The sequence below is a fragment of the Clupea harengus genome, chromosome 22 (genome assembly GCF_900700415.2).
Source record: "Clupea harengus chromosome 22, Ch_v2.0.2, whole genome shotgun sequence".
In the NCBI taxonomy this organism is placed as follows: Eukaryota; Metazoa; Chordata; class Actinopteri; order Clupeiformes; family Clupeidae; genus Clupea; species Clupea harengus.
Window position 1 is genome coordinate 21,345,168 of NC_045173.1, and position 14,470 is coordinate 21,359,637.

At 44.6% G+C, this 14,470-nt stretch overlaps 1 protein-coding gene across 1 annotated transcript in view; it reads left to right on the forward strand.

Annotated features, from left to right (window-relative positions):
• The window catches only part of tbc1d9 (TBC1 domain family, member 9 (with GRAM domain)), a 31,856-nt gene that overhangs the window by 4,748 nt on the left and 12,638 nt on the right, over positions 1–14,470 (forward strand). The window contains exons 2-9 of the mRNA XM_031559613.1: positions 1,634–1,744; positions 4,509–4,627; positions 5,386–5,614; positions 6,180–6,441; positions 7,902–8,109; positions 9,070–9,276; positions 11,069–11,242; positions 12,296–12,446. Coding sequence (XP_031415473.1) covers positions 1,634–1,744; positions 4,509–4,627; positions 5,386–5,614; positions 6,180–6,441; positions 7,902–8,109; positions 9,070–9,276; positions 11,069–11,242; positions 12,296–12,446 — 1,461 coding nt within the window. The remainder of the gene's footprint in view (positions 1–1,633; positions 1,745–4,508; positions 4,628–5,385; positions 5,615–6,179; positions 6,442–7,901; positions 8,110–9,069; positions 9,277–11,068; positions 11,243–12,295; positions 12,447–14,470) is intronic.

Below are 14,470 nucleotides of genomic sequence, written 5' to 3' on the forward strand. Positions count from 1 at the left end.
AACAATCGCAGTCAACGTTTTTTAAATGTCAACACAGTGGTAGCCTATAGCCTATCATCTGAAATATCACGCTATGTCAAAACAAACCTTTGATCTAAACAGAATATTCAGTATGGAATAGGAATATATCGGAGCTGTATCTTTTATCGCGTTTGACAAATATGCTCAGATTGCTGTTCAGGTGATTTCTCCTGTGAGAATGGGATAGTATTCTCTACATGAATTCGCGGTCATTTGAGTGTCCTTATAAGTGTTTAAAGAGGGTTTGTAAAGATGCTCATATCTTCGGACCTCTTCTGTTATGTTTGTTCATAATCAACAAGAAGAGGCTTGTGAGACGGTCTGCAGGTTATTCATGATTCAAAAATATTTTAGTCTTGCCTTGGCCTTTAAAAATGGCGATACTATGCTATGAAAACCGGAAATGTGAGACTCCTGAAGGATGCGGTTAGCAGACCAATCACAGTCTTGCGGGGTGCGTGAGCCCTGCAAGGCTTTTGTTGGATAGTTACAAATTTTGGCGGACGCATTTACGTCTTACGTAACTGCACAAGGGGCTTGCAACTGTGCTTACGTTTCTACGTAAAAAGCGAGTATAAATGACCCTATAGGGCTGAAACACACCAAACGCGTTTTTAAAACGGCAGACGCTTCAACAACGACTTGGCAAAGTGCGGCAGGCAAAACATTCGCAGGATCACCAGGCTGTTTTGCCTGGCGCCTAGGAAGCGGAGCTGCGTGCGCAACCTGCCTGGGCCGAGTGTGACATTGATGAGCGGTGCGCCTCCGCACCTTGCGCTGGAAAGTTGAGAATAGTTCAACTTTTAAGCGCTTCTAAAAAACGCTAGAAAGACGCACACGCAAGGCGCGCCGTACCATAGGAAACAATGCATTTGCTAGCGTCCCGTTTTTAAAAACGCGTTTGGTGTGTTTCGGCCCTAAGGCTGTATGTGAAGGACCACATCAGACACTGTCCTGACTGGTTTGACCTTCTCTCTCTGCTTGTGTATGTGGTGTTCAAATCCCATTCACATCTTAAGCATTCTCGCTATTCTCTCTTCTGTAGAATGACTCATCGCCTGCACACAAACAGTACCTCGTGTCCATGGCAGGTGGTGTTGAGATCGAGACGCAGGTGTAGCGTTTTCTTTCCACATACACATGTCTATTTGTGTTCTATTTCTTGTCGTCGGAATTCCAGTGCTTGAGAAGAGAGAATGGTAGAGCACGTGAATAGAGGTCCTATTGTGAACTTGAACCATTATATGTTCTCCGCTGTCTATTAGATGAACATGACTCACGTTTGCCATAGATACAGGTATTGTCTTGTTATGTCCAAGAACACATGGTCACCTCTGGTGTCCGGCGGAGTATATGGATTTATTGTACCATACCAGCACACACTTACACACAAACAAAACATAAGCCCTTCCAAAGTGAAAACTATTTTTAAATATACTTTTGGGATCTATAACCTCCCCGTGTTTGAGGTGGTCCAAACTTAAAAACAGTAAAGTTATGTGGTGTATGCTCCAGTGATTGTCCAGCATCTGACAGTAAGAGGCTTTTGTATGGGTGACCTGCTTCTTTTCCTGACAGTCTGATGTATAGTCCTCTCCTCTTCTCCTGGCAGGCTTGCTGGTGGGAACCCTGGACGTTGTGCTGGATTCCAGTGCTCGTGTGGCTCCCTACCGGATCCTTTACCAGACGCCTGACTCCCTGGTGTACTTGACCATTGCCCATGGTAACATGCTGTTTAAACACACATACATACATACACACACACACACACACACACACATACATTCACACTCACTCTCTCACATGCTGTAAGACCCCTGTTGCATATAATGCTCCTACATACGTCTTGTCTCTCAGATTCCAAATGGCAGGCATTGTGTCATAGCCCAGTGGGCATTGGGTTAATTATTATTATTATTATTAATAATAATAATAATAATAATAATAATAATAATAATACTTTAGACTTATATAGCGCTTTTCTAGGTACCCAAAGACACTTTACATAGGGCTAAACCAAAGAAAATAAAGAGCAAACAAACAGAACATTTTAGTAAAAAAGAGAACTATAGAAGCTGTGCGGAACGAGTCATGGAATGGAGGGAAAGGGGTCAGGGGTCAGGGGTCAGGGGTCAGCAGGTGAAGGCGAGGTTGAAGAGGTGGGTTTTGAGGGCTTGTTTGAACGGTGATAGGGTGGGAGCCTGACGGATGTGGATGGGGAGGGCGTTCCAGAGGGAGGGTGCAGCAACTGAAAAGGCCCGGTCACCCCAGGTCCGACGCCTGCTCCTGATGGTCCTGAGAGTGTTTGCGCCGGCGGACCTGAGGCAACGGGTTGGGGCGAGGCGGGGGAGGAGGTCTGAGAGTTAGGGTTTAAAGATGAAAGGAATCAATGTCTGCATACCCCCTGGAGTCAGAAAATGTGCTGCTGTTTCTGAGATCACATTACTGCACATGATGTGTTTTTACATCTTGTTATGTTGATAATACCCTGTACTCTCTACTCTAATTGTCATGCAGAGGAAGGTTTGGATTCTTGACAAGGTCAAACACTTGAAAGTCCCTGTTAAGAACTTTCAGTTCTGAATAATTCATTGAATAATCCCCAAGTAATCCTATGGCTGTGTCAGGGGCACTTTTTTCTCTTACCAGGGCATCCCAGAATTGTCTAACTTCAGCCTTTTCTTATGAACCAAATGCCACCAGTCTTGGCAGTGTCCTTCAGTATACAGACAAGCACATGTTTTACCTAAAGCCATAACATTGAGCGGAGGATTAGTTTGGAATGGTGAAAGATAGCAGTAGAGAACAATCCCCACCCAACCATAGCCATCTATCCAGCCTACATTCTCCTGCATTATAAATAGACAAAGCCTGGATCTGTGATCACTCTGTATAGTTGTGTAGATGCAACTCCACATGAAAGGGTGGTGGGGGACAGGTTTTGAGGTCACATCAGGACATTTTACAGCTCCAAATTAGATAGCTGTAGTCGCAGACCAGTGCCCCATCTTCTCCTCACCCTGACTGGAAGCAGATTGGGAGGGGAATGGGGTGATCTCTGCTGTGGAAGAGCTGGAAAATGGTGTCTGCAGAAAAGCCTGCTGGATCTCAAAATGGCAGAGCAGAGTGAGGTTAGCTGGCTCCCAGGCATCTGCTAATGCAGCTCAAGTGGAGTTAAGAGGAGAGGTGTGTGTGTGGCTCATCTCTTTATAACATGATGGAGAACCACTCCCAGATATCAGAGAGCGTGATGGCAGGCTAGCAGTCTGCATGCTGGTGAACGTGGCTGTTTTTCAACAGAGGTATCAAAGGCACTGGGAAATGGATCTCCTTACCCTCTGAAATGCTAACGTGCATTTCGCAGCTGGCCTGGTGCTTGCTTTAAAGCTCCTTTTAGCTTTGCCTCTCCGTCTTGCAGGAGGCTTTATAAAAATAGGAGGCAGTTATTTTCATATCTCTCCTTCTCTCTCTCTCTCTCTGACACACACACGCACGCACGCACACACACACACACACACACACACACACACACACACACACACAGACAAAACACCTACCCTCCAGCCAAGTTGAATAATGTCCACCCACTAACGGCTGATTAAGTATTAGCAGCAAAGCTTTTAGCCCACCGCTAAGTCATTCCGTAAATTGCATCAGCAGTAGGGGGCCTTTGCCAGTAGAGTTCTTAACCGAGGGGGTGAGCTTAAATGAGTGCCAAATTAGGGTCTACGGCTGAGGTTGGCATGTCTCAGTCAAGTTCTGCCCTCAGGGGATGACATTCCTGCTCCCTTACCAGCAGGATGACGTGTTAATGGCAGTGATCCAGGTTAGCTGTTAGCATCATTGTCAAGATTGTCTAAGGAGGTTCTTTGGTTCCGAAAGGGTGACCTCTGCCCTAACCCTCTGTCAAAATGAAGCGCTATCATCTCCTGCACAGCATAAAGTTTCAGATGGAAGTAACCCCTAATGTGTGCATTTTCACACAGTGAGATTATGGTTTTGGAAGAGGAGCCATGATGCCTCTGATGAGGGGTGACGGTAAATACGTAATAGTATGTAATGTCTTAATTCTATGAATGTTTTATTGCCAGAAATTGAAATGAAATGGTAGTAGTTTAGTAGTGGATCAACACATCCAGTAGATTCACCTGAGGAGTTGCTGCTGATGCTATGTCTGCCCCCTCATATGGCACGTCCCTTCGTTTCATTGTCTTTTCCAACCTGGCCTGCTCTCAGGTCAGTTTAAGTCAGTATTTGCTTTGTTCGCATGACCAAAATACATTTTTACTGACAGTAGTTGGTGACAGGCTGAACACGTATGTTTAATACTGAGTGACCGTAATAAAAAACTATTACCATGAAGTCCTAATGTGCATCTGTCTTCTTTCTGTCTCATTCTCTCTCTCTCTCTCTCTCTCTCTCTGTATTTTTCCTCTACCTCCCTCTCCTCTCTCTTGTTGGTGTGTTGCTCTCTCTTTCCTACCCAGGGACCTCTAGGAAGGAGATAACGGAACACTGGGAGTGGCTGGAACAGAATCTGCTGCAGACTCTATCCATCTTTGAGAACGAGAATGACATCACCACCTTTGTGAAAGGCAAAGTACAGGTAACCAGAGATATATCCTGCTGTGTGTGTGTGTGTGTATTTTCATTCATGCATGTTTATTGGGCTTGGTTAGTTTGACTAGCTGCTCCTTTCCTGGGGTTCCCAGTGGTCATAAGACAGAGCTTATTTCCCCCACGCTGCGGTCACACGCACTCCATAGTCTCCACACTGCGGTCACACACACTCCATAGTCTCCACACTGCGGTCACACACACTCCATGGTCTTAGGAGAGTTCAGTCCTTGCGTCCACCCAGGATATTTCCACTGTTCACACAACCTTTTTAGTTGCTATTTTCATTTGGTCACAAGAAGTTGGACTGTTTTATTTGCCAGAGAGTAAACCAAACTCATGTTCATAACACTTCATAAGCTTCTTCATAAACCCCTCTTTTATATTAATTTTCATGCACATGTGAAAACGCCTTATGATGTGCTGTTGATAAGCATCTTGCATTCGCTTCTCAAGACACGCAGCCAGTATCTTAACAGAGACCCAATCCTCCTGATCCTCTGTCCCATCTTCACAGTGCTGTCATACACAGAGATTACTAAAAAAAAACCAGAATAATGGGAACCAGATGAGACTTATTTTGATCAAATGATTTTAACTAATTCCCTTCTCTCTCTCTCTCTCTCTGTCTCTCCCTCTGTCTTTCTTTTTCTCTCTCTCTTTCTGCCTAATATACATGCCTCTTCACTTCCTTTTCTCTTTGTGTCTCCCTCTCTCTCTTTCCCTCTTTTTTTTTCTCCCTCCTAGGGCATCATTGCAGAGTACAGCAAGAACCATGATTTGAAGGATGATGACGACACGGACAAGTTCAAGGAGGCCATGGCTAAGTTCCGTAAGCTGTTTGGGATGCCTGAGGAGGAGAAGCTGGTCAACTACTACTCCTGCAGTTACTGGAAGGGCCGGGTGCCCAGGCAGGGCTGGCTCTACCTCAGCATCAACCACATCTGCTTCTACTCCTACCTGCTGGGCAAAGAGGGTGAGGGAGGGGGATGTCAACACACACACACACACACACACACACACACATACACATGTACACACACACACACGCGTACACACACATGTACACACACACGTACACACACTCTCTCAAACACACACTTTATGTAGTATAAAAATATTCATGTATGCTCAAAGTGTCTCACCCACTTTGAGATTACTATGAATAAAAATGTCCTCTAAACTTTTAATGGCTTGGCTGAGCTCCACTGCCCTTTGTGAATCTATTCAAATAAATGCTATTAGTGCTCCATCACTGAGACTCTTCAAGAGCTAACTATATGTATCTTTCTGTCTTTTGTTCTCCTACCCTTTCTGTCTGTCTCTTTGCTATGCATATTTCTCTCACCTCACCCTCATCCTCTTAACATATTTCTCCTTAATGTTGTTTCATATTTCATGGCAATCGCCATTCTCTTTCTCATTCCCACCATCGCTCCTCTTTCTTTCCCTCTCCACACTCACCTACTCCCCATCTCATCCCTGGTACCCTCTCTTCCTCACTCTCTCTCTTCTGTCCTCCCTCCTCCTCTCTCCTGCAGCCAAGCTGGTGGTGCGCTGGGCGGACATCACGCAGCTGGAGAAGATCGCCACGCTGCTGCTGCCGGATGTGATCCGCGTGTGCACGCGCTCCAACGACCACGTCTTCTCTGTCTTCCTCAACATCGCAGAGACCTTCAAGCTGATGGAGCAACTGGCCAACATTGCCATGCGCCAGCTTCTTGACAACAAGGGCTTCGAGCAGGACCGCTCACTGCCCAAGCTCAAGAAGAAGTCGCCCAAGAAGGTGTCCGCCCTCAAGAGGTCAGAGCTGGTTGGTTAGGATGGCGGTTAGAGTTGCCAAAATGCCTAAGATTATGGAAAATAATTTGCTTCACCGGTTGTATAATCTGTCAGTGCACCAACTTGGTTAAGTTTTGTTGTTGCAAAGCTACCCCATATTTAGGTGGTTTCATGTTCAGATTAAACTCTCCTGTGGTAGATGGTAGGTGATTGGCCGAGCCTAGCACTTTGGCTTATGTTCAGCTCTTTATTTCAGCAGCGCTAAAATCCTAACCCTAAAAAACCCTCACCTCCCTCATCTTATGAAACCTTGATCTATCTATGCCATTTGGGTGAAGATGTTTGCCTGCAGTAATGCTACTACTTGCCCCTCAAAGAGTGTGCTAGTTGAGGAATGCAGCATGTAGAACCTTTGAGGTGAACACCATAGTTCAGTAGTTTACAGTCCAGCCCATTTTCTGGTGAAGTAGTTTATTGTGTCACCTTTGGTGTTGTCCAACAAGTAGTGTGTTTTCCAATAGAATTTGTCTGTGGTGCTTTGTTCTGGTCACCAACTGTGAAAGTAATCAAGATTTTGTTCAGTGAAATATCCTTGGGTGTAGAAAACACTTGCCAGGTTTGTTCTTTGTGAAGTGACTTAAGAGAGGCGTTGCTAAACCTGAATAGCCTTCATAAAAATGTAACTGTGTAAGTGGATTAAGTCTTTCAGAAGATTTATAATTGTATGCACATGCAACTATGTATGGTTGCCTGCAGACTTGCAGAAAAAAAAAAAAAAATCTTTGTGACTCCATTGTTTGCAGGCACAGTGTGTGCAGGTTAGGATTACGGATGGGATTTTGCAGAGCCCCAGTGTTTGCTAACATTCATCTTAAACAACAGTGACCCCACAGTTACCCTTACAAACCAGTCACACTGTGATGACAGGTGGTGCTATTTAACAGGCTGAAGCCTACATATTAACCATATAAACTGCTGACTGGAGGAAACAAATTCATTATAAACCTAGTGTTACAAGTGTATGTTCCAAAGCAGCTTAGAAAAAAGCCTTTAATTTGACCCTATAAGAGCAAGACTTTTCAGAAAACAGATTTAGACTTGTATTGCTGGTTGTTTGCAATAGATTGTTTTATGTCAAACTGGAGTGTGAACACTGCTGGTTGTATTACATCAGTCTTGCAGACTGCACAGAACTGGGTAGTAGTAAGCCTTTCTTGTACTGCATGCTTTCCACCTGTCTCTGCTCTACCACACCTGACTGAGCTCATCATAGTTAGTCTTGATGAGATGAACACACCTAATTTAACTCATCAAGAGCATGGTGATTTATAAGATGACTTTATGGCAGGTATCCCAGAACAGGAAGCGATAGAAAACAGGCAGTGTAGTGCTCGTGGAGGAGCAGGGTGAAGGACTAGGACTGAAGTTAAATCAAGCTCATTTTCATTTGCTGACTCACCCCCCCCCCCCCCCCCTCTTAGGGATCTGGATGCACGGGCCAAGAGTGAGCGGTACCGGGCGCTCTTCCGCCTGCCCAAAGACGAGAAGCTGGACGGGCACACAGACTGCACCCTCTGGACCCCCTTCAACAAGATGCACATTCTGGGCCAGATGTTTGTCTCCACCAACTACATCTGCTTTACCAGCAAGGAGGAGACCCTGTGCAGCCTCATCATCCCCCTCAGAGAGGTGGGTCTGGACCAAGGGCTAGGGGGAAAAGCCCAACCATCCGGGTTAATGAAGGGCTCTACATTGAGCCTTTCAGGGTTTATGCTGTAAGCTAAACACAAGCTGAGGGTGAAGGGGTTATGGTTGCAGATACCCATTCCTAAGAGGGTGCCGTTTTTAGGGCTTCATAGCAGCACGTGCCCCAGTATGTGTTGGAACCGTAAAAAAAAAATTCCTGCACATTTATCACATGGTGAAATAAGCATGAGAGTGAGTGCAGAATGCTAAGGCTTTTTATTAGCGAAGGAGTTTTCCCTCCATTAGCCTGAGGTGTCTCATTGTGTGATGAGGCTACAGTGTGCACTTAATGTGTTCTGTGTGTATGTGTCAGAGAGTGAGGTCTTAAAGCTTTCGCTTGCAGACAAAGTGTGTGCCATCACAATCACCACCATTCATGCAGCTGTCACCCTCAATTCGTGCTAGCAGTTGCCTGCTGTTGCTAGGATACACAGACATTCATCTTTGCCATACCACTGTCACTCTCTTTGGCTATCAATCTTTTAAGACATTGAACAGACATCAAATGAAGGACAGAATAACCCAAAACCAGCCCGTGGTATTATTAATTAATCCCCACGCTTTTATACTCAGCTGTTCATTATTACAATGGAATTTAAATTTAGAAATGAAAGTCTGGATTCAGTTTGCCTGACAGTTGTATATCTGGCTTCATATTAATATGGCAGCTTCAAGTCTGTTAACCAGTTGCTCCAGTCTACCAGTCTGTTAACCAGTTGCTCCAGTCCTGCATCTTCCTGCAGTTTCTGACAGTGTTATACACAGGTCCTCTTACGACCATATTGGTGCAGAGCACTGAAGCCCATTGAGGAGGCAACTGTCTGTGAGGTGTCATGAAACTTTGAAACCTGGGTGTAATCTGTGCTCAAATTTCACCACCATCACAAATGGTTGATCTGTCAGGTCACTATTGTGGAGAAGGCGGACAGCTCCAACGTCCTGCCCAGGCCGCTGTCAATCAGCACCAAGAACCGCATGACCTTCCTGTTTGCCAACCTCAAGGACCGTGACTTCCTGGTGCAGCGGATTTCCGACTTTCTGCAGCAGACCACCTCTATGATCTGCTTTGAGCGGGAGATCACGGGCAGTCTCAACAGCTTTGACGATGAGGTGAGCACCAATCCTGGATCCAAAAGATCTGCCCCATATCATCCCAGCCTTACCGCCATCACACCAACACACTTGTGTGCAGATATCACGTATAGCACATAACAGTGAAACCTTGTACACCACAGTGATAAGACATTCTGCACAGTAGTGCAGGGCAGTGAAAACAGTGCATGAAAATACTCATCATAGTTGGAAATGTAAAGAAAATTAACAAGTATGATATAAAACGAATAATGACCAAATACTACAAGAACAGACTTCTGAAGGAATGTGCTGGTGTTATGTTAAATAATCTTTTTGTAGATTGGGCAGAAATTCAACAGAAGGTTTTACCCAGACTTGGGTCTACAAATGATGCTGTAAATACAGTGGCTTGCCAAAGTATTCAAACCCCTGGAAGTAATCACCATCTTCTGGTTAAGAAAGAAAACAAAAGATAATGACACATATTCTCCCAATCAGTATTGTCATTGTGAACACTTGAAAATTATGAAATTAAATGACAATAAATACAATTAAAATAATATATAAATTGAGCTATGACTGAGCTATTCGAGAATGTTCACAGTTTTTGAGCTAATTATGATCAGTTGTGGTCAAATAAGTCACGCCTCTGTTATTTGAGTGATTTATCTTCTGCCTGGGACTGAAATGCATAGGGGTTTGAATACTTATGTACTCAAGTACTATATTTCAATTTTTTATTCATTTATTTTTTATCTTAGCAGACAAATAACTGACTACTGATTACAATGACAATCCTATTCTTAATCTGAAATGTGCAAAACTGGTCCCAGATCAGCGTGTGTGTGTGTGTGTGTGTGTGTGTGTGTGTGTGTGTGTGTGTGTGTGAGAGAGTGCAGCTGTGTGTAGAGTATTGTGTGTGTGTGTGAGAGTGCAGCTGTGTGTAGAGTATTGTGTGTGTGTGTGTGAGAGTGCAGCTGTTTGGCCCTGAGTGTCCCAGCTGACCTGTCCATCCCCAGCCTAAGTGCTGCATTACCCACCCACTCCCAGATGAGTGCTAATATGGCTACTGATGATGTTATTGGTGACTCAACATGATCAACGCAGAGGGTACAAATGGCTCTTCCATCATTTAGCAGTGCTGCTCCACTGGTATCATCTTACAGATCGGAGTAATGCAGTTTAGCTGCTCTGCTGTTGGCCTTCTGTGACAAAGTAAACAAAAGCACCACTGACATAAACACTAAATTAGATGAAATGACAAGAGACACTACCCACTAGCTCATCTGTGGAGGCTATTCAGACTACTGTAAAACACTGGGCATGAAATGCCTTGAATATGAGTAACTATAACTATGCTGTTAACTGAAATGATTATGAAATGTTGAACATTATGCTGCTGTGTGAAAGTGTGAATAGGGAGTGCTGAAAGGCTAAATGGAAATGGCCATGCCTAATTTAAAACGACGGTTACAACCAGAAACTGTGAATCTAAAATGGTCTCTAGTTGCCAGTTGGAAAAGGAGGTGTCTGAGTGGGAGGACAGGAGTGTGTCTGTGTGTGTGTCTCTGTGTGTGTGTGTGTGTGAGAGATTATCTGTGGGCGCCTACATGTATGCTTGTATGAGTGCACGCATGCTCATGTGTATATTTTCCTAAATGTGTGTGTGTGTGTGTGTGTGTGTGTGTGTGTGTGTGTGTGTGTCCGTGTGTGAGAGATTATCTGTGGGCGCATACATGTATGCTTATATGAGTGCACGCATGCTCATATGTATATTTTCCTGTGTGTGTGTGTGTGTGTGTGTCTGTGTGTCTGTGTGTCTGTGTAGGTGTATTCCCAGCAGGGCAGTCTGTTGTCCTGCAGTCCTCAGCGCAGCAGTGTAAGCTCAGAGACGGAGGGCGAGCGCCAGTTCAACCTCAACGACAACAGTGTTCCCACAGCAACGCAGGCCCTCATGACCATGTACCGACGCCGTTCCCCTGAGGAGTTCAACCCCAAACTGGTAAAGCAGAGACCGCAAGCACACACATACACATACTTCCTCAGAAACACAGTCTTCAATGCATGCACTTAAGCACACACCCTCGCTCTCTCACTCTCTCTCACACACACACACACACACACCTCACACACACACACACACACACTCACTCAGAAACCCAACCATGCACACACATAATCTCTTTCATATGCATGCACACGCTGCAGCTGTGAAAGTATGCGGAAACAGCTGTCACCTGCTTAGTATTAATGTAGCCTGAGCATGCTTGAGTGATCTCTTACACCAGCATTATGTGCAGACCTTACTGAATAGCATATCATAGGTATGTTGAAATTTCAGAATTCCCTCAGGAATAAACATAAATGCTATGCTGTGGAGCCATCGTTGGAAAGACTTGCCTGCCTGTTTATTTCCACACGCCTACATTACATTACATGCCATTATCATGGGCTGTGAAATTCTCCACCATTAGTAAGGAGCCGCACCCCGCAACCTACACAATCCATGCATCTTCGACACCCCACGGACTTTGATACCTTTGTGCTGCTATCCACACATATAAGACCTCATTAGTAAAAAACACAGGGTGGAAGAGACTGAGGAGGGTAGGCATTTATCAGCACACACTCCCTTGGGCATGCCTCCATTGTTCGAGCACAGCACACTGGGCGTGTGGACGGACAGCTCTAATTGGCTCAAGCACAACCTCATGAATGCAAGAGGGCCAGTGGTGGAGACGTGGGGGAGAGGGCCGAGGAGTATATTCCTCTTTATGATGCTACAGGGAGAAATGCCAGTGAGAGATGTGGCTAAATTCACAGGAAGCACAACGTTTTTGTATGATGTATTCGCTCATGAAGGATCTCAGATCTGATGTTTCCTATCTGGTCTTAATCATAATTCTTTATATACTTCTAAGCAAACAACGCTTCAGTATTTCATATTAGCTCTTCATAGTTGAGCTCTATCAATAGGTTCTGCAAATTCTGCTGTTGTTCTGCAAGTTCTGCTGTTGTGTGTTTCAACCTTTCACCTCTGACCTCTCTGATGTAGGCTAAGGAGTTCCTGAAGGAGCAGGCATGGAAGAACCACTTTGCAGAATATGGCCAGGGTGTGTGCATGTACCGCACGGAGAAGACCAAGGACCTGGTGCTCAATGGCATCCCGGAGAACATGAGAGGAGAAATGTGGTTGCTCTTCTCTGGTGAGCGCCTCATCAGGTTTACTTTCACACTTGCTGTAACACACACAAACACAGGCCAGTGGACTTGAATTTCACCTTCACATTTCACACGTTGATACTTACATATGCAGCATTCTTACAAAATGGTCCTAAACATGCAGACACAGATGAAGAAACTGACCCTCACATACACAAATACATACACATACTGTATGTGCAGTCGAACTTAGACACCCATATAAATACACACATGCGCCATGTGCATACCCCAATGTTTCACCTACATACGTTTGACATACATGTGCTAATATGAACACAATATTTGACCTATACACGTGTCCGTACACTCAGGCACATACAACAAGACTGACCTACATTTTGAAGCCTGAGTTGAGGTCGAAACCCCAGGTTTGGGTCTACCTCAGAGGGCGTGCAGCAAGTGTCACATCATTATTCATACACACACCTCAGTAGAAAGTACTGACACCATATTTATGATATGTCCCCTTTACCCCTGAGATATTTGGCCATGGATCACTATGTGCACAAAGCTGATTAGTATTTACTCATTTGTGAGATTCTTTTAGCGGGACACAGATGATTAGGTACATTTCAGTTAGGGGCTCCTCAGGGTGATAACTGAGTGACCTTTTATGTGCTGAAAAGTTTCAAATTAAGTGAGAATTGTCAACACAAATCTTGTAGTTTAATCTTGTAGTCTTGAATCTTGTGATAAGTTGGATACTTCGGAGTGTAGAATTTATTTTGCTATCAGAAGCCTGTGGTACAGTGTGCCTGAGGCGCTGATGTAATGTTGGGTTTGGGTAATTTCCATGTGACATTGAAACTGAATACATGAATAATACAGAGAGTGGTTTGTGATACACAGGGAATCTACATTTTCAGTTTGTGTGTATCTGAATATTGCCACGCAAATATAAACCTTATTAATTAGGCATCAGGTCAAGGCTAAGATATGCAGCATGCTAATGTATTCATTTAGCAGAGAATACACAGTAGTTGTGCCAACTTCCCAGTGGCAGTGGGGGCTGCAGGGGACCAGTTGACTCACAGCAATGGCTGTGCATCGACTAGGCAGCTGTAATCAAGAGAACACATCTCACTTGTGCGTGTATTTTCAATCCTAGAAGAACCCCAGGAAAACTCAATCCCCCAATTTGAGGAGCCAGACTGTATATTGGCATTTAATCACTGAAGTTTATTTTCATGGATGAATGATTTCATTCTGACTCACCCAATACTTTCCTCATTTTTAAATAAAAATGAGTCCAACCCTTTTCAACCTGAATCCATGCACAACTTTACTGTGTGAACACTAAGCACCTTGGGATGAATAGTGTAATTAATTTTATTCTGTGACAAACGATGTGTCTGGCTTTGTGTGATAAGGAATGCATTGTGCTCTGCTGCAATACTGAGGACGCACACTCACCACTGGACCCACAGACACACACAAAGAAAACGGAGGCACAAAGAAAACGGAGGCAAAAAGAAAACGGAACACTCTTGCCAGTGAATCTGTCATTGTAGTTAAAACAACAATTAACACAACTAAGTCCCACAACCTAGTTACAAGTCATTTGGACAAACATAAACAACCCCCCACACACACAAACACACAAACACACAAACAAAAATTTGAGAGAGGAGCGATGGAGTAGAAGGGAAGCTACCAGGGTTTAGCCACACACATCTGCACAGTCAGTCACAGCGGAGGATGTGTGAAAGTAACGGTGATCAGTTGTTGGCTTATTCATCATTTCTTAATCTACTTGGGAGGATATGAGGTGTTTATCTGTCCCACTGGTGGACAGCGCTAAGGACAATGGCGTCCTCTTCCGGCTGGCTCTATTTCACAGTAGTTCCCATGCGTGTGTTCCTACTGGCTGGCTCTATTTCACAGTAGGGCCCATTCGTCCTCTTCCGGCTGGCTCTATTTCACAGTAGGGCCCATTCGTGTGTTCCTACCGGCTCTATTTCACAGTAGGGCCCATTCGTGTGTTCCTACTGGCTCTCTTTCACAG